At 37.7% G+C, this 25,525-nt stretch overlaps 1 protein-coding gene across 1 annotated transcript in view; it reads right to left on the bottom strand.

Annotated features, from left to right (window-relative positions):
• Positions 1-25,525, bottom strand: part of LRP1B (LDL receptor related protein 1B) — a 563,267-nt gene that overhangs the window by 406,563 nt on the left and 131,179 nt on the right. The window contains exon 2 of the mRNA XM_072342527.1: positions 7,162-7,287. Coding sequence (XP_072198628.1) covers positions 7,162-7,287 — 126 coding nt within the window. The remainder of the gene's footprint in view (positions 1-7,161; positions 7,288-25,525) is intronic.

The raw sequence follows: 25,525 nt of genomic DNA, 5'->3' as shown, positions 1-25,525 counted from the left end.
CCACCCGGCTCGCTATTTTAATACACTTCATTTCTCCTGGTGCAGGATCTGCAGACCAGACGTACCATTATAATTATACACATTTGTAATGAGTCTCAGAGCCATCGAGGCCCACAGTAGAGTAGAGTCACCTCAGATAAAAACCTTTCAACAAGAAATTTCATAGGTAATATTGTCGTAATTTATATATCCCTGCATTATCAAAAATGACCTTCTTACACCAGCAAAGCCAAAAAGGGTTTTGATGATGTTATATACTTTTCTATTTTCTAAATATGTTTTTAAATATTTTTCAATACCTACTCGATAGGCCAGGCTGTGTTACAGTAATTTCTCTACCTCCATTTTGCCAAAGCTATTCCTGGTGCAGAACGGAATGATATCCTAATAACCAACGGTATCACAATCACCTTGATACTTGGCTGAATTATCACATTTAAGGTGCATTTCACCTTTCCCAAAATGCTTTTTTTCCTGATGCTGAATAGTTGACAAGTTGGCAAAAGACAAAGGACTGCTCAGGAAGATAAGAACCACGGCAGGAAATGAAGGAATAAGGATTAGAGCACTACTGAAAAGGATGGGACCCGAGGGAGGAAAGTGAATCTGTTTAGGATGACGTCAGAGGAAAAGTAAAGCAAGTAGAGGATGACAGAGAGTTTTAGTAGCTTTATCAACAGAACCACCAAAGCAGAAAACATGGGGGAAAAAAAATAAGTGCCAGCAAGAGCTAGAGACATATATTTGTGGGAAAACGCAGAACTGAAATAAACAAAAAGCCAAATACAGAAGTACCTGGAATGAATTCACCCATGCTACAATTTCATATCTCTCCCCCTCAATGACTAATGTCAAATGGCCAATAAACTCATGAAATCCCCATTTTAGTGATGACAAAAGGGGTTTTTTTTTGCTCCCTGTGCAACTTACTTATTGGTACAATTCCTCTGAACATAAGACTATTGCTTAACTCCTCAGTAGGGACAAAGAAGCACATATATCCCTCTTGTGAAACTAGAATCCCTGCACCTGCGTCTAAAAGACTGCCCATGCCCAAACTGTGATCTCCACTGAGACATGGATCTTTGTTTTTTTTGCAGCCAAATAGTGTGAAGAAGGTCAGGGCTGCAAAACATATGGCTGGATTAACAGCCAGCACAACCTCACATAAGAGAAACTGTGGTGTCTTGCCACCTCCTTTTTTGATGTCTTAGGAGAACAAAAATGCTTTGGCTTAAAAACTTGCAAACTTGGTCAAAGTATGACTTGCTTTTGTAAGTTTCTCACAAGATTGGTATTTTCTTGCCTTATGAGTATATATCCCATTAGAGTTCCTTCTGCATAAGAAGTGAAATTTTAGCAAGCAATTAATCCATAAATGAGCTGTTTCAGAGTTTTAGGTACTGGGTATCATCCTTCAAAGGCCCTATCCTGCCCTTGTGTTTATTATACCAACACGTTCCCTCAGACCTTAAAAGAGGCTCATTTTGCCAGCAACGATATGACTGAATTCCCTATGAAACACTTTCAGGAAGCCATGCGAAAGATAATCAGCTACAGACCAAAGCAGTGTATTTCTAATGACCATGTCACTGTGAGATGCAATGACCTCTAAATCCTCCAATTCTGAACCTGCAGTTGCATATTTTATGTCAGAAATTATAGAGGAAAGAAAAAGAAAAAGCAGCTGATGAGCTACAGAATTTATACCTGTTTGAACTTAAAGCCTCTTCATTGCAAATATATGGAATAAAAAAATAAACCCGTAAAAAGAACTTATTGAATGGTTTTGGGTTTTTTTTTTTTACAATTATGTTGTCTTTAATAAAGCAAAGGCAATTAATTCTACTGCCTGCCAAATTGTGGTGTTAACCTGATTATTGAATGCTACCTTCAAAACAGTCATTTCAGAAATTTTTATATATATATATATATATATATATATATACATATATATATGCTGGAAAAATTTACCCTGCTGTCTACTCTTTTGAACATGATCTCATCTTCCTACCCTATTCCAGCTCTCTCATATTATCACATACATCCATAGATCCATCCTTCACTATTAAAAAAAAAAACAATACACCATAACAGGTGTAACTTTAATCTTCCCATACTTCAGATTGCAGAAGGCAATCGAACTCCAACCAAAAGTCACAAAGTCCTTCTGGTGGGACCCACCAGCCTGTGCTCAGAGCTATACTGGCATTAAGTGTTACACCAGCACATTTGCTTGACTCTTCTGCACATAGGCCCAGGTTGCCCACCTTTTGTACACACCCTAATAATGCAAGGAATGTGTTTTAAAGTAAGAGCCATGCTATGTATTCACACAAAAATGAACAAATCGGCTGTATCTGAAGAAAGATAATGCACTTCTTCCAGTAATTTCACAATCTGCTTATGTCTCAGAAGTAGTTTTACCAGTCGTTGGTAAAGTACAAAAAGGAATTGCCTCTAAATGTTCTCTAGGACCTTTATACCATCACTTCTATACTGTCTTGGACAGAAAGCATGTGCAAAAAATATCACGCCCATCCCAGGCCCATTGCAAGCACTTATATGCATCCAAGGATGGGGCAGCACAAAGGGAGAAGGAGCAGAACAAGCAGTGAGAAATGAAGGAACATTTGCACTAAAGTGTCACATCTCTGTGACACAACTGGGCCTTATCGATAGCAAATGCAGATGTTCGCCGGATGAAACCATCAAGAGATCCTCATTTGGAAGTGTTTTCTTCCAGACCAGGAAATCCAACCTGCTACAACACATCTCTTTTGCTCTGTCAGAAGCACTTCTCCTTACCAGTTAACATAAAAGCATGGCAATACTGTATTGCTATGCTAAGCATTTAACTTAATTTTACGTAAACTAGCAAAAGTTTCAGAAGTTCTGCTAACATTTGTCATTTTGTTGTGGTTTATATCCTACAAGTGTTATAGAAGTTAAGCATCTATGCTATTGATATGAGAAATCCTGCCTCAGAGAAGAAAAAAAGTGAGTAGCAGGCATTCATCACCCCGAACAAATCAGTTTAATATGACTACTAACACAGTTATGTGTCTTGCTGAAGAATAGGTACAAGCAGCTATTTTACACAGCAGATTTCCTTGAGCACATAGCAAAATTAGAATAGATAAGAACACAAGATCACTTTTTTTTTTCCCCCGTGTGTCCAGTATTTTTGACATTTACCTTTAACTGCCTCATGGCACCTCATCTTCAATGCACGTTATGCATTTATTGATCTGGGATTTTCCAAAGCTACTTAAGAGTGGTTTGGGAACCTGACTCCTATTGAACTTCAATGACTTTACACATAAAAGAATTAAGAGCTTTAGGAAATATTATCTTTGTTGTTTCATATTGCAGGAGCAACACAGGACCCAATTGCCTTATACTCTTTCTGGTAAAAGATACTATATTTAGGTACTATACTAACAATTTCTACACTTGTAAAGCTACTCTTCTCACTTTAATTAACAACTGGACAATGACAAAAACTACTTTAACATATGATATGAATAGAGTTCTGGGTATACTCACGCCAGACAAAGTCTGCACAGAACAAGTACCAGCAAGTACTATAGCATCTTTTTCAGTTTCATGGCAAAGAGACAACAAAACAACCCTTGTACTGATCATCACAAAACCCAAACACAATCAGTACATATCGCTCCAGAAAGATGCTACAGGTAAAGCAATTTTGTTCCCTCATCTCTTTCACCTTCCTTCGCATGATGTGCTCTGACAAAGAACAGTTTGTGAGCTCATGTTCGAAATGAAACATGCAAAGCAAATAAATCCTGAAGTTGATCACACAGAAATTTCCGTGTGTACTATAAACAGATGGTATCATTGGAAAATAGACCTTTGAAGTCTCATTCTGGTTAGTAGGACGTTGAGGGGCAAACCTGGCAGTAGGGTATCAAATCTCTCATTAGGAAGCAGTGTGCAGATATTTCTTGGGAAACCACAAAGCTGGTTTAGAGAACATGTTAGAGCCTCAACTGTAATGCAAAAGACATAAGTACCCTAAAAGGGCAATGCATCAAATTGGTGCTTTGATTGAACTTTTGCGCTATTAGCTATACAAAATGCTATTACTGTTTGTTTTTTTAAAACTCCATTTCCTTCAATAGTATTTTTAATTCTTTTGCATTTGTCCCAGCAGCACAGCTTAGCAGAGGACCCTATAGGCAACAATAAATAATAAATGGTAATTAGGAGGGAAAAGCTTTAAGAAAGTCCTCTAAACATCTGTGTCAACCTCCAAACAGTCAACTATCTACAAAGTCAAGCATGCCTGGCCAGATTCTGGGGCACCAGATACAGCTCTATTGATTTCAAGTGAGCCTGCTGATTTAGCCTACTAAAGAACCAAACCTCATCCGATTAGGTTAAGTACATTGATTTTTGAATCCTGAGTATTTGCAAAAAACTTTATGAACTTGGAGACTCAACACCCCAAGAAAGGGTAGAAATTACTTGGTCAAGTATTTTATTAGTATTATTTTTAGACATCAATTTTCTCATGAACAGATCATTAACGGTAAAGCAACAAAATCTGCCCACTAAATTAATTATTCTGAATTATTGAACCAGGTCCTTTGGTATTAAAAGAAACATCAGCTCCATCGAGAGCAGAATGAGTTACTGTGGCTGAGAAACAAAGAGAACATACGCAGATGCTGCAGAGAATCACTTCTGCTTCTACAAAGCTATTGCTGCGATGATTTGATGGAAGCTGAGAAGCAGAAGGGAGACGGATGCTGTCTTTTGACTCAGAGAAACACAGGCCATGACAAAACAAGACAGCTCCATTACTTTTGTCCAAAGCCACCATCAAGTCCTGCCCCAACTTCTGCCAACACAGTGGCTGAATACAATATTAACTGTCACCTTTTTCCCCTTTCTATTCCAGTCCCAGTCTCTCCCTTTATTTTTAATTAAGGTAGTAAAGGGGGATAGATTGCACGATTCCAGGCAGATTCTTGGGAAAAATGGTTTGTGCCATGATACCACATGCTTGTACCAGTGTATTTCAAGGCATATTGTATATCTTGGTTAAAATGCCAGCAGGAGAGAGGCCACAAAGATATTCTGTTCCTATGAGCTTTCCGCAAATAAAGGGTTGAGAGATGAGACTAATAAGACTTTTCATATTCTCACCATGGGAAAAACTGCAGCATGAGAATTTCTCTTTTTAGACACCTTGACATCCTCAAGGGAGAGAGGCTAAGAACTTCCACTTGCAGGAAAAGCTTTGATTGATGTCTGCGTGTTATTAGAACCCAGAAAACCCTATTGCTAGGCACAGATCTGCAGAAAAATCAATCAAACTTCATTTGTTTATGGCTACAGGAACCACTAGCAATATCTGTCAGGCCACACCAAATAATTTACCTTATGTAAGTCATCAAGGAGCTGAGAAATAGAAGCTGCATTCATTTATAAACAAACAGACAGAAGATGCACTGAGTCTAGAAGGTGCTGAGTTCCCGACATTAACACCACAGAGTTGTGAAATATCTCACAAGAGTATTTTAAGGTGGTTTGTAACTCCTTACAGAGTGATACAACAGGTAGGCATGAAAATTAAGGAATATGATATTCATCTCCAGTCAGAAGCGACTTAGGTGATGAAGCTGGAGTACAGAAAAGCCGTGATGTTAATTGCCAACTTTTGACTTCGGACATTATAAGAAATGCAGAAATTCTTAGTGTTTGCAAAGGAAAAGTTGCTTCCAAAAGGATCCAATTAGCTGGTGTCAGAAGATAGCAGGCTTGTTTTCCCACTCTGATTCCCTTTCGTTTAGTTATCAATAAGTTTCAGAGGTTATGTTATTAACCTGCTGTGATTTTGAATGGCTTTACTGAACACAGATCTTATGATCCAGTACAATAAACACGCAGAGTTCTTGGGAGGGAAATAACCAGAAGTCTAACAGCTAGCTGGATACAAAGCTATGTGCAAAACACCTGGAAGCAAAATAAAACCAGCACATGTGACAGTTTCCATGCTCTTACCTCAGTCTTCAGTAGGACACGGAAAGGTTTTAAGCCATCAATACGCTATGCTTCAATGTCATCTTTAGAAATATCAGCTTAGAGACAACAGTGATCGATCAGCAGCGCAGAAATAAAATCCTGAGTACACCTGAGGCTTCCGAATGCAACATTCTGTTTTTAAATGTCCCCAAAAGTTCCACAAGCACTTCATCAGAGCACCCTCACCTCAGCCCCAGAAGCAATTTCCCTATCAATTTCAGAAACAAATAGTGGAAGGTTGCAATCATCAGTACAGTGTTTGCCAACCAGAAATGCTTTGCAGACATGTCGGATTTCTTTCCCTCGTGTTAAGGATCAGGCTCTTAAGCACTGCCTGATGTTTGATTTTTTTTCTTTCCTATTAGCAGTAAACTACACTTCTAACCTACTTGATTGCAAGCATTTCTTTGATGCAAAATACATGTTTCTTCTCTTACATTAAGTGATTATTCTGTGGATAACATCAGGAAATTCCCTCATTTTCCCCAGAAAGCAAGAAGCATATTAAGATTTAATATCACCTAATCAGTAGTCTACAAGGCAGATAAGAAAAACAGTCTGTAAGGTTGTTGCTCTGGTCCTCAGAATCTCTTAGCCACATTAAATAATAATAACAATAATAGAAGGACCTTTTATTATAATTAACATGTTTTATTAAAGCTTTCCTCTCCTTCTTTTCTCCTCACAGTTTTTACATCTGCTTTCACTTCTCTCTTTGATGTTTGTACTCTCTTCATACTCTTATGGAAAACACTCGGCACCACTCATTTCCATCCAGATGTTCCTCTTTTCAGTGCACATTTTCCCTATGCCTGATTTCACCTCTACCCTCTGCAGCTCAATGAGAGCATAGGGAACATATCCTTTAGTGACAGTAGTGACAGTGTTCATTATAAGGTGGCACATGAACAAAAAAACACCTTTCGTTTCTTTTAGCTCTCATCTAGATACTGGAAGAAATGTGTTTCATTGATATGAAAAAAATAATAAATAATTTAAAAAAATAAAAGCAGAGCCTGTACCTGTTGTATAGTTACTGCAAATATGAACAGTACCTTTAAAGGGAGGATAAAATAAGGTGACAGAATTGGCACTTTCCTTACTTACATGTGTCTACAGACTCATCTGAATCATCAGGGCAGTCAGGTTCTCCATCACACAGCCAGTGCTGGGAGATGCAAGTGATGCGATCACGGCACAGAAACTCTCCTACGTCACATAACTGATGTTCTTCTGAAAACAAGAATGTTTTAAAATGCAGTAAATAAGAAAAAAATGGAGAAAAATAAAGAGACACAATGAAAAATTAAAAGTGGAAAATAAAGTGATATTGAAAACAAGCATCAAAACGGTGAACAGAAGTAACACAAAACAATAATTTAATGTGATGTCTAATGGCAGTGACCTTACTCAGGCTAGACAGCCTTGAAGTCTTGGTCCATCTCATAATCATTCCAACCAGACATGAACAGGATTAGCACTAACTACCTCTAGGAAGAAGAATGTTAAGAATTCCTACTCTTCAGCTCTTTCATTATTAAGTAAATCCGTTAAATAGATGAAAATTCAACAACCTTTAATTTCATGCTTTCATTTTTGAAGCCTGGCACACACAAAGTATCGTCTGACTTCAGCCACCAAAATCTGATATCCTTGACATATGGAAGAGCTAATTAACGCAAGATTACTCCATCATTAACTAACCACTCTTTCATTAATTAAAACTCACAAAGCCTCTATGCAATATATTATATTCAATTTATTGATGCATTAATTGTAGCAGTTCTGTCCACAAGGTTGCAACTGCAGATCGTTGGAAAGGCTCCTTGCAGATACTCAACTTCATTGCAGTCAATACTGCCACAAAGATAAAAAATAAAGAGATAGGAAAAAAAGAACTAAACTTAATTCCACCTGTAGATCTACTCACAAGCTCAGTTCACAGCAAAAAACAATAGGTATTGTTACATGTTGCTAATCATTGCTAGCATACCTCAAGCCACTGTCATAGTCCGCTAGTTTTACCAACTTTTGGACTGATTTGCTGTCATGCAAGACCAGCTTTGCTACAGTTCGTGATTAAATGCTTAGTATTATCCAGAAGCCTTACAACACTCATTTCTAAGCTCTGTCAACTAGCAATTAGCATTATAACAAACACCCAGTGTTCCTCCAAATAACTCAGCTGGCTTTCTACAAGGAAAACAAAACACATTTTCCAGACAAAATATACACACTGCATTCTCAAATCCTTTGAAGATATGTTTCTAAGCACGCTTGTAAAGCTGACTCTAAGCTTCAAAAGAAAACTTATGGCACAGGAAAGTTCTTTAGGATAGAGCTACGTAATTAAAATTAACCCATCCATTTCCTATACACACATCTCATTTTCAATGTCAGCCTATAAATCTATCAATGGATATAATTTCAAAGGAGCCAAAGCTGCAACTGTAAGGTAGATGCCATTTGTATTACTTAATATGGCTACCAAAGGGCTTCTGTAACTCCATAGGAATTTGCATTTACAGTAAGGCGCTCCATTATACTCATCTTTGTACAAAACAAACGACTGCATAGTCAACGTTTTTATGCTCAAGGAAGCAGTTTTGCTTAAGCATCTCATAGAGATGATTAAGGCTTCTGCATTGAAAGCTCATCTTGAAAAACTTGCTGGAAGTAAGAAAGAGGAAGGAAGTTTGGCCAGTTCAAGCATTTCAAGGTTATGCAGCAATATGAATACATTATATATATTTAAGTATATTCATAACACTGTTTAAAAATCCATAGTAGAGCCATTCGTCTCTGGGGGCCTTGTAGCACAATGCGAACTGCAAGCACTATGTGACTGAACCTAACAGACAATTAAAAGTAGCCCCACACAAGTTAACATAGAATGGAATAGTTTGGGTTAGAAAGGACCTCAAAGATCATCAAGCTACACCTCCCCCATTGCAGGCAGGGCTGATCTACCATGGCACCATATTTACAGCTCTCAAGAATTATATTATTTTCCCCTCAAGAGGAGAAAAAAACCCACTGGTGAATAAATAAAAGAAGTTCAAATTTATGAAAACGTGTACATAATGGAGTTTGCACACCCAATTATCTAAATGCAAAATTTCTACTGAAAAAGAAATCTTATTTCTTTTCTAATTCCTAACTGGCAATAATTGACTAGAAGGAGAAATCGATGCTGTCATTTATGCTGAAATATAACACTCCAAGTATAATCACAAACTGCAGCAAGCAGAGCCTCGGCACTGAGAAAAATCACATCTGAAGGTGATGAAGAACTTCAGAATAGCTATTTAAGTTTGTAAACAAAACTTACAGTGATTTTAATAAAAGGAATTACACGCTGATTTTAGGCGCGAGGTCTGTATTAAATCCTGGTCATTACTGAAGAATACTTGGCACTAAGGGAGGAACCACTCCCTTGAATGGGCTAGATCTGAGGTGGAATTATAACCAGTATGGCCATGCTGCCATTAATTTAGAGGCTCTTCCATAATGCATCATTCCATTATGGTCTATACTTTTATCTATACCGAAATACCTTTCCACGACTCAGTGTCAACTGCCAGTCAAAACATCCACAAACAGCAAAACAGCAAACTCAGAAGAACACTACGTGCCCAAGTGAATAGCATTCAAATGAGGAAATATATGGAAATGGGACATCTCCTATCACTGTGCTCAAGGGTAATGAGAGTTTGACACACAAAAAATGGTAAGACTGATGATGGGAAGAGGTTTCTTATTTATTTATATGAGGAACAGCAGCCAGGAAGTAGTGATGCAGGTGATTATCCCATGACTATTAGAGTACCAGGTTGCCCTAAATCTGCAGATGGTCACTTATGACTGCATAAATAAATATCATCTTGTTTTGGATGAAGATTATGAAAAGAGCCTAACTTGAAGTAAATAAGATTTAAAAAGCTACTTCATACACAGCTCAGGTACAAGCGATGTGTTTGGAGAAAGAGTCTGTTTGCATCTTCTTTTTTCCTCTTCTAATTAATCAATTTAACTATTTCCACACAATTAAACTAAATTCAACACTAAAGAAGTTACAGGGAGATCAGCCTTTCATATCCTCTATCTATAGATAAACCAAACAGAGTGAGAAGAAATACTAACAATAAAAAAAAACACTTTGAAAAACAGATCTTGTCTTGAAGAATGGAGCTTAATATGAGCCCAGGGTTTTATTGGCTCTGAAAATGCTTTTTCAAACTGTTTTCTTCTGCATATCTATAGAATTATCGCTTCTTCTCAGCTGCTATCTTTGAATAATGAATTGGGTCAGTTAATCAGAAATACGCTGCAGTTGGTGTTCTTTTGGGGAAAAAAAAAATAGAAGGAAAAAAAAAAAACAACACCTAAAAAATGGGCATCTAAGATGGCCTTATTTCTCAACAGAAGAAAACAGTGATTTTCAGTGGCACCTCTCTGCACAGTTTCCTTCGGTATAATGTGTGCTGAGCTGGCAGGCTCAATGCGGATGAGAAGATTCACATATTTTTAAACACACCAATTCTGAGCTATGGAGCAGATGGTTAGAAATCATCTCTCTATGGGTAAATGAAGGCTTTGTCTCCCTAAGGACAACACTCCTACCCTTGGCTGCAAACACCTGGCAATGCCTCTTAGAAGGAAAGTTTCACCAACAAATATCCAACAGCGCCTCTGTTTTAAAGTCAGTGCTTCTAGAGAGGAAAAAGACCACAGTCTTTCAGAAGACGAGCAAAGCAACAGGTTTAAAAGGACAAAGCTCTAAATCTCCATTAGGAAGCTAATTAGATGTGTATAATTAAAGTAAAGCTGGAAAAAAATATTAACTCTGGGTAGGATTTATCAATACTTGCACTTTCCAAAGTTTCACATACTCCTATCTGCAGCACACTGCAGGTCATCAGGCATCTTAACAAGGACTGTGCAGGAGATAGTGTCTATGTAATCAAGTGCTTCTTCAGTTCTACAACAAGAAGGTAAACGATTCACTGTGACTCTGATTAGTATCTGCTTTTATCAAAGATCCAGGCACTGTGACAGTGCACTCCTTGCCCTCCCACGCAGCCTGGTGTCCTGGGACTGATACCAATCAAGGTTTCACCTGCAACAGTTAATGAGCATCATATTGTCTCAAACTGGGTGCTCAGAGACCTGATAACAGACACTTAGTTCAACAGATCCAGTTTTGAGCCATAGAACTACAAGTCAACCATCTTACCCCACAAATAGCAAGCAGCCTACCAACCCCTTGGAGAGTTGTCCAAGCAAGAAACTGGCTGCACACCCAGTTCCCTGAGCAGGAACATCTCTTGAATTTACTCAGCACCTGTGCACATTCACCCAGTACGTGTTGATGCCTTACCAGCAGATCTGCAGTAAGGGATTGCTTGTTTTTAAGCTACACTAGCATTGCAAAGATTTGAGCTTAGATTCGTTATGCACACCCGCCCCCTGTGTACTAAACAGTCAAGGATATCAAGCCATTTTGAATCGTGTTAAATCACTGTCATCATTGTTTAAATCATACTTTATTTTATTTAAATATCTTTCTGCCTTCCTGTTACAAGTGTACCATGCAGTGCTTTATGCTCCATCCATGACCCCTCAGATGGGAGCTGCTCCTTGTGCTGCTGTCCTCACAATGCCTCAGTCTCCATCTGCTGAGAACACCCGAGAGTCCCCAAAAAAACCAAACCTCCCATATGGCAACATTCCTCCAAGTGGGAAAAAAAAAAAATCAACAAAAATAATCAACCTAACGGCCTTAATCCATTATAGAAGGAAGCTTGCTCATTAAGGTTTCAGTACGTATTCATAACAACAACACGTGTTAACTAATCCAAAGATATATATTCAAACACAAGCTTCTAACTGATATGATATGCCAGCAAATAAATGAATGACTAGGGGAAAAAAAGATCATAATGTCTAAACTGCTTTGTAAAACAAGCTTAAGCTAACTGGAAATACGAGGATTTTATGCATTCAATATTGTGAATTTTGGTGCTAAAACTCCAAAGAAAGATGGAGACATACCTGCCCAAAAAGCACTTCAGAAGTAAAAGAGATGAAAGACTAAGGAAAATTAGAAAGGCCAATGGCAGCAAGCAGAGAACTGGGTGTTAGGTGTATTTTTACATTCTGATCCACTCAATGGGGCCTACATTACATGTGTACAACTGTGGGGAACTCATATCAATGATAATAGAGTAGTTCTGCCATGTTTCAAATATATTATGCAACCATAAACTTGCACTTTAAAGTCCTTAATTAGCCTTGCTTTGATTTTAATTAAGTTATCTTCATTACAAGAGCTTAAAAACTCAGAATTTCTTTCCCCCTCTCAAAAGCATGTTTTCCATTTGGGATTTTCTTTGATCTCTCACTCTGAAACATGGAAGGTTTTGCAGATTAATTTCTGCAAATTTTACTCAGAAGTTGGAAAGTATATTCTGGTAGTAATTTATGATAGAATTCGTCATATGCTAAAATCTAAATTACTATAACTGAAAGGGAGATGGAAAGAGAAAGCATGCACTATTACAGTTCCTTCTTAGGACTTCTCAGACTCGCATAATCTTTTCCCAACCTTTTTATTTAAACCTACATTATTAAGAGCCCAACATACAGTAAAACATTCAGGTCTGGGCTGTGCTGAATTACAGACAACATCCTTGGAGTGTGTCTTGTAAAATGATAAGCAGAATTCTATGCTCTGAGTCTAAAAGAAACGCTGTTACCACTGGCTTCTGTCCTTCTCAGTTCTGCACAAAGTCAGACCAGTTGTTTTGTTCGTAAGATCCAGCAATCTCCCCTGGTCAACTAGGCTTTGGTTAGTGGCCCTGCACTGGAAAAGGGCTTAACAAGCAACATGTTTCTATGCATACATACCATCCACAAGGAAGAATGTGTATGTTTTATGTATACTTATTCAGTTCCCAATGTGCTAGTCATCAATCAGCAGTTACTAATCAACTAATTGATTTTACTCATAGGCAAAGCACATACAGAGGTACCAGTCACTGTCATCACCACATGTTCAGCTCCTGCTACACACCTTCAGATGGTGCATAGAGGCATTCCCCAGTCTGCACATTTGACCCCCCCAGCATGGTTTCAGGCAGTTTGCTTACTGTTTGGTCAGTCTTCTAATCGCCATCACACATCCTAGTTCTCAGTCCATAACCTCATCTATAAAAATTCACACTCGGATCCCATACGTATTACACAGCTAAAATATTTCTTCACGTTTTTCAAACTTATCCAGTGTTAGAGATCAAGCTGAGCAGGTAATGTTAAGAGATTACTATTAACAAGAAGACCAGAAACATCCACTGCCTTATACAAATCATATTTTGACAGCAGGGAGGTGATAAACCTAGGGGTAGCCTTGTTCCTCTCATTTTTGCTTTTCCTTTGACTACACAGTACCCATTAAAGAGGCTGACCCTGTGTCCCCTCCTGTGGATTTGAACACCATAGAAGGTTATTATTCTGCCTTAATTTGGCACACTTTATGGATAGAGAAGTCTAAGAAATACTCAGATAATGAGAAAGACCCAAATATTCCCAAGATGATTTTTACCTAATCAAGAAGGGGTCACACAATACTACATAACTCAGCAAACTATAAAATGGCATTATAGCAATGTTCTCTAATGACACAAGAAAAAAAAAAAAAAAGCTATAGAAGAGCAAGACACCATCTTTATTACAGTAGAGCTATACTAATAGGAAAAGCATTATTTCTAATCTTGTAATTTGCCAAACCCTACTCCAACTAGTCCTGCATAAAAACTTTAAAGTCCTAATAAGCCCACTGCAAATTGGCTCTTTACAATTACTCCTTATCTTCTTGAAAACTGGAGGAAACAACCACGTTCCTCAGTGAAAGGCTGTTCTTCCCCAACAGCCAGGCTTCAAGTGACTATTAACTTCAAGATAAAGAGTAAGAGAGACCATCACATATTCCCTTATATACAAAGAACAACAAGCCCTGTAAGAGCCACCACCACACCCCTTCAGCTGCTGAAATCCAGACAGTGCCAAGATAAACAGAAATTGCTCATTTGTGAGAGGTCCTCAAAGGTTTCCAGTCCTTTGTCTTCCTCATGCCACAAAGGGAGATCATTTATGTGCAATCTGTAAGCCTCTCCATCTCATCTTGTGTTATCATGTTGTGTTCAAAGTATCATTTCATTTGCTGTGGTGTAAGCCTCCCCATCAGGAGGGTACAGTTACAAGAGAGGACCTTACAAGGACTATATTTTTTTTCCTATTTTATTGTTAAGGAATAATGAGGATCTTGACAAGAACCTTACTAGGACACTCTAAAAACCATGACTCCTACCTAAAATAGCTGTATCTCAATACTCAAGTCAAACTTCCACATGCAAAAGAAATTCAGGAAGCATTCAGGAGAGATAGCTTGCATAATACATTACTTCGTATACTTCCTCACTCTACTGCCTCTTGAGGAAATTCACCAGAGAAAAGACTAAACCCTAAGTCTCTCAGCTGCTTCTCCCAGGATTATATCTCCAAAAGATAGGAAATAAACACTCCTGAAAAGAAGAAATGAGCAGAAGGACTGGGACTGAAAAAAAAGTCACCCTGAGCCAATTTCAAGACCATTTCAGTGCAGTGTACTTTTTTTCCCCCTCTACTACCTGCATTAGCTGTTTTAACCAGGCAATTCCCAAGTACAATTTTAACTTCTTTGCCTTCCATATTTAATTGTAACGTTTCCAAGGTAAAATTGCTTCTTAACAGCAGAAGGAAATCTCGAGTTAAGACAAAGTAATTAAATAAGTGGCAGACACAGGATTTTCTCTTCTGAAAGCCTAGAACATCCATTACATACTTTAGTACAATATCATCGATAGATTCTCTGTTGATCAAATGTTCTATTAGTAAATAGCCAAAGATAATTAATTTAGATAAGTTACATATGTACTCAACAATGTCACTGTATTAATTCAGTAGGTTTTCTTTTAAAACCATGTAGAACAACAGAATTTCATTCTTTATGTTTTTTCCAAACATTAGTAGAACTTCTGCCTCAGCAAGGAAGAAAAAGCACATTGTAAAAGTGCTTCAATACTTGGAGATGGCACGGAATGATAGGACTGCCCTATTTATCAATGGTTTTAAAGCAAATGAAGTTTCAGATGCTCTTTTAAATTGTTGGTAACTGTGTGAAACATAAATCAGCTGGACAAGATGTCAGTAATTCAGATGGCAGCACAACAGAAAAAGCAGCATTACAGTTAAAAAGAGTAACCAGTGAATTATCATAAGGAATGAATAAAAAGACATTATGAAAGGAATTCTACAATATCTGGATTGAACTGAATGATAGTCTTTGATATCTCATCCATTTCCTTGGAAGGAGAATGTTGAGGTTGTGCTTATTATTGGCTGTTGATGTGTCTGCTCTGCGTCAGGTCTCATGGTGATTTCACTGCTGGACCAGATAGGTTAATCCTGAAACCGTTTGGTCTTCCAGCAACTAAATGGCAATGGCTCATTCAGGTATTCTGAACAGAGAGAATGTTTGCAATAACGTGCAACCTAGCTGTCATTACTGCAATCAGATCATATTTATCCAGCTCACAACTGCTGCTTACAGCTCACATTTAAGTGCAGCAACACCAAGCCATCCATCTCCTCTATCTACTTTTTTTGTCATTCTATTGCCAATCGCTTACTGCTAACTGCTCTGCTAACCATGATCATGTCATGGAGATAGTGGCTGAGTCTGACAGATAGTAAAGCTGGTTTCCCCCCAAAGAGTGATAAATGCAAAGGCCTGGGGGAGACACATGCCAGAACATGCAACCTGCACGTCATTTAAACACACGAGCGTAGTGCACAGTGACATGGGGAATGGCAAGACACAAGTAGAGAGAACCGAATTCTTGGGGGAAACCCCAGAAGGCACTCAGCATGAAGACATTCTTGCAGTAACAAAGGAAAGGGCTCTCGTGAAGCAAGGGTTACGGATGGCAGGCATCTATCTCAGAACAGTCCCATTTAAAATGACAGAAAATAACACTGAACAGGCTTTGACAGCAGATGGAATCCTATTGCATAATTCTATTTTAATGACTAAAAAAGTCTGAAATATGAAGGTTTTTGTTTTGCGAAACAGAAGACTTGCATGAAATTAGGCAGCCAAATCTACTACTGTAAGCAATCACATATGTTTAATATATGTTAATTTTATATTGGAATAATTAATCTACAGAAAAATAGCGTCAAAGAAACATCCTTGTGCTTAACTCAGTAATTAAAAGGATGGAAGAACAAGGAGTAAATCAGGCTTCCTAAATACAATCTACATGCACAACTAAAAGGAGTCTTACTATCAAGGTTAAGTATTCCATTGAATAGGGATACTAAATAACTTTAATACCAAAAAAGAATAAAATCAATCAATAAAAAAAAGTAGGCTGTAGCATTCAAAACCTACAATGAAAAGATAACTATTTTTATATAAAATCATTGTTAAAACATTTTTATAAAAAATCTTTGACTCTATATTTTTCTGGGCCCTACTGAAGTCATATCCATTATTTAAATAGCTCTAATCAACAGCTCTAAGTTAAACAGTAAGAATTAAGCCAATAGCACACCAATGGGTCACCTAATAGAAGCCTCACTGCAATTTAACAGCCAGGAAATTAGTTAAAATTGTGGCCTTCCACAGTTCAGGTCTATCTTTTTTGATAGAATGATGCAAAACTGATAATTTAAGATGTAATTTAGAAACGCACTCATTGAATAACTATTTTCATACCAGTAGTGCTCTGTGATTTTAGGTAAAGCTGTCAGTAGATCTTGAACATGAATATCTGAATATGGATATTCAGAAGTAGTAAGATGTAATATTTATCACTACTGGAAAGCTTTAGATATTATTTACAGAGCCAGCTTGTATTCTCTCCAAAAAGGCGACGTTACAAAGACGGATCATACTGAAATAATGGGCAGACTTCATATCTGCAGCTTTACGCACTGTAAAAATATAGCCAACATAAACGCACATTGCATCGCTTAGAACAGCATGGTGTCAGCTTGCTGCCTACAAATAAGTTTTGAAACCACCCCTACTTGGATTTATTATCCCATGCAGGACAGCAGGAATAGCACTGTGTGAGTTATAGGAGCACTGAGTACAGGCACGTAGATTAATGAGTACACATGTAATTCACACCTTGGGCGTGAAAAGGAAACAGTCAAAGCTTTGACACTACCTGACCTTGGAGATAAATTGATAAAAGAACAAAAAGACCATCACAGACCTTGGGTTCAAACCCATAAAAAAAACCTTTATTTTTATAAAGGCAAGCTGGGAATTGCCCATCTTCTAGAATAGAAAAATCATCATTCTGTACTTAGTCTTTTTTAATGCTAACATCTTTAATAGAAAAAGTAATTGGTAAAGAATAGTGAGACCAAGGCACAAGTGTATATATATAAATTAAGTATGAAACTACTCAAAAGAAAAACAAACCATTATGGGTTTAGACAATTATTACTTTCATTCATTGAGATGAAATTCTATTAGCCTTCATAAAGGTTAACTTGCATTTAAAAAAAACCACTGTAGACATAAGGCAGCAGATAGAAGGAAAAATAAAGAAAACATTTGATCAAAGCTTTGTAAGGACAGAATTAAACAAAGATATTGCCAGCATATTTGGACACTTGAGAAACAAAAAAACCCAATGTCATGCTCACATGGAAGTAACGTTTAATTCAATAGCAGAATTGCTATCAATGGGCCATCAGCCATTGTTTCATATCCCTGCAGTCCCCAAAGCTACCAAAATCATATGAAATGGTCAAGATGATGGAAATGGGCAATCGGGATGAAACAATTTCACTTTTTAACGTAACTTCTTTCCTAAAGCTATCACATATCCAAGGATTGAATGGTAGCCAATACAATCATAACTTTTAAAGGGTACCAAAGCAGTCATGTAAATCATGATCATAAGTCTGATGTGCTGAATAAGGAGTTGCTGGAAACTGCAGTAATGTGCAGGATGGACACCTGAATAAACACAGCACACCACAGCTCTCCGAGTGGAAACTCCCATCTTACCATAAAGCAGGCTAGAGGGCAACTAGCAAATCAGCTCATCTTTATCCTCACTTTCTTTGGTCCAAAAACTTTATAACTACTCTGGAGAGCTTCCACATGTGGGTAGCAATAATTAAAGTTCAAGTGAAGACTGAGGAGATGGAAAAGGAAACCAGAAACTCCATATTCAGAAAAAAAAATAGGGCAGCTTTAAATAAAACCCAAGACACCTGTAGTTAGCAAGCTCAGGACAGAACTTGCAGATATCATCATTTTAGTAGGTCAAAAGGCTGATCAATGTTTAGCCTGTGTTAGCAATAACCAGAGCTCACCTTAGCAGGAGGGATGCTGAGGGTTCTATTAGCAGCTTTGTGAGCTACTGAGACTGTGCTAAGCAAATTATGTCTTGGTTTTCCACACACAAAAAAGGGAAACAAAGACTCTCTGTGCTTAACACACTGAGCTACATGGGCTCTAAGTGCTTATTACTGCTTACCCTTAACTGATTTCATGCATATAAAGGTGAGCCATGCTGTATATTGTAAAATACGTAAAATCTTGTAAACTGTCACATTCTTGACAGTGTTACCACAGTCATTCCCAACTACCTCCAGGTGATGCAAAAACATATGCTTGAACTGTCTCTGCTGGGACTTATTAAACAAACAGTATGTTCCGTAGATTAAACCATAATTAAGTAAGATGTCGGTAACGCAAAAGCTATGTAATTATGCCCCCATTTGTTCTACTAATTTCTGCTGCACTAAAATTTGAGTACTCACAAGTTAGCATGAAACTGGTGGTTCACAGTTCAGAAGTCTCCTTTCATCTGACAGGCAAAAAGACTTTGAAAAAAAAAAATCAGTGAAGACAGCAGGTTCCTCCACATATTTTTTACTTAAAGACATCAGTGGACTTTGGATCAGACCAGGAATAAGGAGACATCTATATCTCTACATAGCACAGTCCACCTAATAGAGTCAAGTAACATTCATCTTCATACTATGTTTTCCCTTGATAATAGGATAATAGCAGATGCTAACACAAGAGGGGGAAAAAAAAAGCCAATAATAGGAAGCACGTATTTTTAGCAACTTTAATTATATTCTAGCAGCAGGAAAGAAAGAGATGCAGAACCATATGAGCAAGCAGTTCTCCCCAGAAGACAGACATGGCTTTGGAGCACGTTAGAATAATGATTTCAGTTGTGAGTGATTTTGGAGTTAAGGAATTACTGGCAGGGCTGTTTCCTTAGAGCTACACTAGCTATTTTTTTGCAGCTGTTCTACAGCATCTCAGCTTCCAGGCTAAAACACCGAAGCAGACTCAACCCTTATGATTCTAACATAACATATGTGTATATATGCACATGCTCCAGGAAGAACTAGTTTGATCTGATCTATGATCACACTGATAATACTTAAGTCTTTCAAATATTATTATACATACATCTTTTTCTCCTGTTACTTATGCCTAGACTGTGCAACATTTTCTATAAGCATTCTAACCAACTGATATTACACTTTTATTTATTTGATTTATAATGGTTAAAAACCCACCTCCGCTGGTACATATTTTTATGCAAGCTCTTGTTCATCACTGGCAGATTTGCACAGGTAACAGTGGAAGCCACGTTGAAAACAGTGTTTTGTACCTGATAATTTACTCTACTGCAGCACTCTTCCTACCACTTGTAGTTTCCACAGTAATAAATAGGAGGCACTACTTTCAGAGCAACCTACATACAATGAATTTCATCGAGCCATTTTTTTTTTAATTAAACATATTACTTCTTCAGTATACAAAGCATGACACAATTTAGATTTCATTTAAGATGTAAGTGAATAAAGAGCTTCTTGCCATTCATAACAGACAGTTTTTCCTGTTGCATATCCCTTATCTCTTAGCAAGCAGTGAAAAGAAGGGCATGATTAGATGGAAGCCCAGCTTAGAAAATATCTGTGTCATAAAGGTAAATATTTTGGTGGCTTAGGACCATATTAGTAAAGAGGGAAACAAAAGAAGCCATAAAGGAACCAGCCCCAGAAGCTGCTGGTCTTTAGAGTTAGATTAATTAATACCATATCAAGCCATAGAGCACCACATGCATGTTATGTTTTCTCATATTATTGACACGGACAAAATTAGACTAGCAAAGATGTATGACAGAAATAAATAACGGGTGAAAGAAACCCTGCTCAGAACAACACTGTTTTATGGAAAGGCATTTAAATGAATGAGTTTTATAACACCTATTAAAATAAGTGTTAATAAAAACTGCACGCTCCTATTTATCACAGCTTGGAGAGCCAGGAAAAGCCCACTTACAGTGTAACACCCATGAAAAAGGGACATAAGGAGGCTGCTTCACTGCCTCACAGGCTCTGTGATGATCAAGGTCCTGAGCATTTCAGTGGTTGTCACAGTTTAGTGCCATATTTAGGGGAAGCACTCATAAAGATGCATTACCACTGATGTCCTTTTAAACTAACTGGAAAGAATGTAAAGCCCAACCATCAATAATTTAAGGATAGCTTTAGCATGACTGCCTTCGGATTCTTGGTGCACTTCAGCACTGAACCTTGGTATGTTCTCTAACTATCCAGGAAGATCATAATGGTGACTACGAGTTATTTGCAAACGAAGATGGGCACATCAAGAAGAACAACGCCAGCACATCACACAAAGGTTCAACTTCTCCTCTGACAAGGCCACATCTGATGTAGTGTGCGCCCAATTCTGTGCTCACCAGTTCAAAACAGGCAGGGAAGTGCTGAAGACAATCCAACAGTAGGGACACAGAGATGCTACAGACCTGAGGCATCCTATGCACAAGGAAAGGCTGAGAGACCTGGGTCTGTTCAGCCTGGAGAAGACTGAAGAGTGTTCTTACCAATACTTATAAATAACTAATGGACAGGAATCAAATGGATGGAGCCATTCTCTTTTCAGCAGTGTCCGACAACCAGGTTGGCCTGGGCCAATGAACACACACTGTACAACAGGGAGTTTCACATGGATATAAAGAAAAATCTTACTTTGAGGGTTAGGGAATGCTAGAACAGGCTACCTAAAGAGGTGGTGGAGTCTTCGTCTCTGAAGATATACAGAACTTATCTGGATGCTTTCCTATGGAACATTCCATAGGGAACCCACTTTAGCAGGGCATTAGACTTGATAACCTCTATGGATCCCTCCCAAGCCTTACGTTTCTGTGCCTGCTCAAGAATAGTTTTTAGTCTAAATACTTGCCAGGAACACATTATCTCCCTTACTGATTCCCTTGATACATTAGTGTTGAGTCTTCTCCAAGTATCAGCTTCTTTAAGCCAATTCCTACAAAGCTTTATTATTTAATCAAATTACTACTTATTTTATGACTGCTTATGTCCTCATTTGAAAGGTTGTGTAATAACCAATTACATTTTTTAAAAGAATTGCAATAGGTTTTCTTATGACACAACAGTGAAAAAATACTAATTTTTGTTTTGCTAACTGTATTTGCAGAACAAATCCAAGCCTGAATTAGGGCTTGGGGAAAAGAATATTTAGATTGTGCAATCTAAATATATCTCCTAGGGAAAAAAACAATTAATTATCTTTGTTACTGCCTCTACTGCAGAGAACAGCTGCAATTTCTGGCTTGCCAAGTTCACGTCATTGAGGGTTATTCCTATTAATATCAATTAAGAGCTAAACTGTTTTGAGTCTCTTCAATAATGATACTCAAGTAGGTTTAAAGTGTCATTTCACAGAATGCACATCTCATCAGAATGAGGACACTTGTGTTTCTCTTTTCATCTAAGATTTATTTTTTAAACATAGATATGGACCAAATAAATCTGTCCATACACCTGTAACTAAGGCACACCGTTCACTGAGATCAGTGCCTCAAAGACCCGCATATTCATCTACACTCAGGAATCAAGGTGAAATACTTGTTCCTCAATTCAAACAGAGATAATACTGCCCTTTCACTTGTGGACTGTAGCTAAATCACCCCATGAAGTCAAATCAAAGTGATGCTGAGCACACTTAATGTCTTCAATGCTGAAGGTATTACAGTCAGAAGGAGCTCCACCCTTGCCATCTCAGCCATGCCTTTCATCTACTTGAACTACAAGATCAGCAGAGACAAAAGTTTATCTTCTCATTTCAAGAAAAGGCCAGAGTTTTCCCTCACACAGCTTTCTACTTCTATTTATTGTTTTTGCTAAATTGACTAAAGAACTTTTAATCATTGTTATTAGGATTCGACAGAGAAGATAAGTAAAACAAACCTGGTCATAACCTCCTCATTCCCTACCCTAACTTTCCCTGAGATCCTAGGCCCTATTCAGATCTCTGAGCACCATTCTCATCACCAAACAGCCTAAGGCATAAACACGTAAATTACATTATATTTCTCAAAAGTAATTTTTTAAATGTCTTGACCACTGGTTCACATTTCTCAGTACAATCACTGCTATCAACGCAGCAAGAGATGAAACGATCTACATCAGAACTGTGCTGTTACCTTCGCCTGGACCCTGGGCAGCACTTTCCTTTGCCTCAGTTCAATCAGAAATATCACACTGTGAATCCATTTTCAGCAAAAGGAGCATAACATAATGCAGTCTAAAGACTGAGGAGGTAGAACTTGGTCTGTATAGTTTCCCTTCTTTGGTAGTCGTATGACCAACTTAACCTCCCATGGCAGTTTATCCACCATTCCAAATGAATTTTATGTTCTGCAGTAGAAATACTTGTGAACTCGTGAGCACTGGGGAGAAAGAATATAGAAAATCCCCCATGCTTTACAAATATGAAAGACCTGCAGACGTGTTTCTAGAGACTTCTTTAAAGTACCAATTTTCCCAAGGAAAAAAAGTCAAAGCCCCAAACCTTTAAAGTTTTTACTGGGCACTTCTTAAACAAGACACTCTTTTCAGTGTATCTGCATTGGTTCAAACACACCGCCGTCCAGCACCTCCCCTCTCATTTCCTCCAGGTGACATTACTTAATGATGCTCCAGAAGTGGTGCTGAGAGGCCCCAAACAAAACAGTAACATGGGACATGTAGATAATGAAGCAAAAATGAGATGAAATTTAAAAAAAAAAAAAAAAAAGCCTAAAAAAATGAAAACAGAAACTTAAATGTGTGTGTGTATATATATATATGTATATATATTCCATGTACTTACGTATAATATATATATCAGAATAAAGGTAAAATAAAAGCAAACCATGTATTTGCTAGATTCCATGAAATATCTTTCATACATTTAGAAACTGGAACTTCACAGCCAAAAGCCACAGAGGATCCACGTGAATCAGAAGAAACCTTTCATCAGCATTACACTCAGCTAACATCAAGAGAAAATAACCTTTAAAAGTGAAGTCCTATTCATCATTCAAAACCAAATGCAGTATCGCTCCCATTTAACTCAATGCTGCTTCTAATAAAGTGGTTTAGACTCGCTTTATCGGCTTACAAGTTCATTTTTATTCTGATCAGATTCACTGATTCTGTTCTGCTTTCCTGTCTTGTCAAAAGAACACAGGACCAAGGCAACCTCAAGGTTGACATTTTAGTACATAATAGCACATTTATCATTCAAAAGCAAGCACCGTATTTCAAGAAGTATGTAATTCAACAAGCATCCTCTAGCAGGTAACAATTCTTCTAAGTTTTTCAAGTAACTGCTTGCTTAAACACCACCAACTTCAAAGAGACTACTTCATGAAAATCCCTGTTTTCCTCCTCACCATCCCTTAAGTTATCTGCTTCAAGCACAAAATAAATTAACATTCAGAAAGATGGAACTTAACCTCGTTACTGTACGCAAGTTAGAAGCGATAAATACCAGAAATCTACAGGAACACAGAATGAAGGCACGACTTTTTAATCAACATCCTGAAGTCCCAACCTTTCCTTTGAATGAACTCGTTACGTTTCTTTTCCATCATCAGAGCTTACAGAAATTGGGCAAAGTTACATTTCAAATGGCTTGTGAGAAATTCCATTCATTCCTTAGAGTTTTGATCAGACTTTCCTCCCTGTAGGCATACAATCACATTATGACACAGAGACAGGTGACCTTCCCATACTTTTCTGGTATCCATTCCATGGAAGAACGTAAGAACACTATTTCTACTTCCAGTAAAGTTAGACTGGTACCACACTGGCATAAATGAAACTAATTCATGCATAACATGAAATAGAACTTCTCCTTGACTGTCAGTACACCAATATAAAATATTAAGAATTCCAGCAGGTTGAAATATGACCTGGGGAATAGAGATCACCAGGAGAAGAGATCAAATGAAATATATTTAGCAGAACAAAACAAAGCCTGGAAGGGAATATCATCACTGATTATGAAGATGTCAAAAGAGACAAAAACAGAACATTGGGTTGGTTTGTTGGGTTGGTTTCTTCTTCCTTTTTAAACAGGCGTTCGTGTGCATTAGTACATTAGCTGGTCAAGATTTAGTGTAAAGAAAATTCCATTACTTTTTGAGAGGCATTTCAATGAATGCAAAGATGTAAAAATAAGATACAACTATTCTTAAAAAAAAGTCAAGAATGGGATATAAAAATGCAATATTACATCCTCAAACTTCTTGATTCATAAATTATAGCCCTAATTTTTCTATAGCCTGTACTAATGAGCATGCGTGCCATTCAATTTGTTGATGACAGCTGTTAAATATCATGCTTTTTCATTGCATTACAATGGCCAGAAGTTGGCACCAGTCAACTTGCATTTTAAAACAGCAGCCAAAAGGAAAGCATAATGTTGCTCCATGCCATACCCTTTTAAAAGTCTCTGTCCTCCACTTAATTGCAGTGACCCTACGGTAATAAGCATTTCCTGCAACATCCAAACTATTCTTTTCTTTGGTCGAGGACAGAATACATTTGTTTCCTAAATTAGATGGAATCCTACAGATGTTGGCATTAAGTGTACTGATGGGAATCATGATAATCTGTCAGAAAAAATGTGTAAATCCTTTGGGCTCTATAAAAAGTTGACAGCGTTCCTGTGAAATATTAACAAGGCACAATGCAGTCATTGACATTTAACTATTTCCACTGTGTTGTTGGGTTTCGTATTTTTTTTGACTCATCATTGCTCTCTCCAGTTTTCTCAGGCTCTGTACTTCATAGAAGTGACCATATGCTTCAATTTGTATTTGATGACATAATTGCAGAGCTGCAGAAGGTGAACGGCTAGATCTGTGTGCGTTAGCTAGTTTGGGGCCGCAGAGCTGAAGAAAGCTTCTGCAGCACAGTGAAAGCCAAATCTCTGCAATGAAATGGGCATTTGTATTGCTCGCTGTGGTCTGCATGCAACCAGGAAGCCCTCGGTACAATC

This window comes from Excalfactoria chinensis, chromosome 7 (genome assembly GCF_039878825.1).
Source record: "Excalfactoria chinensis isolate bCotChi1 chromosome 7, bCotChi1.hap2, whole genome shotgun sequence".
Classification (NCBI taxonomy): Eukaryota; Metazoa; Chordata; class Aves; order Galliformes; family Phasianidae; genus Excalfactoria; species Excalfactoria chinensis.
The sequence above is the reverse complement of the archived record's forward strand: the minus strand, read 5'-3'. Positions and strand labels throughout refer to the sequence as shown.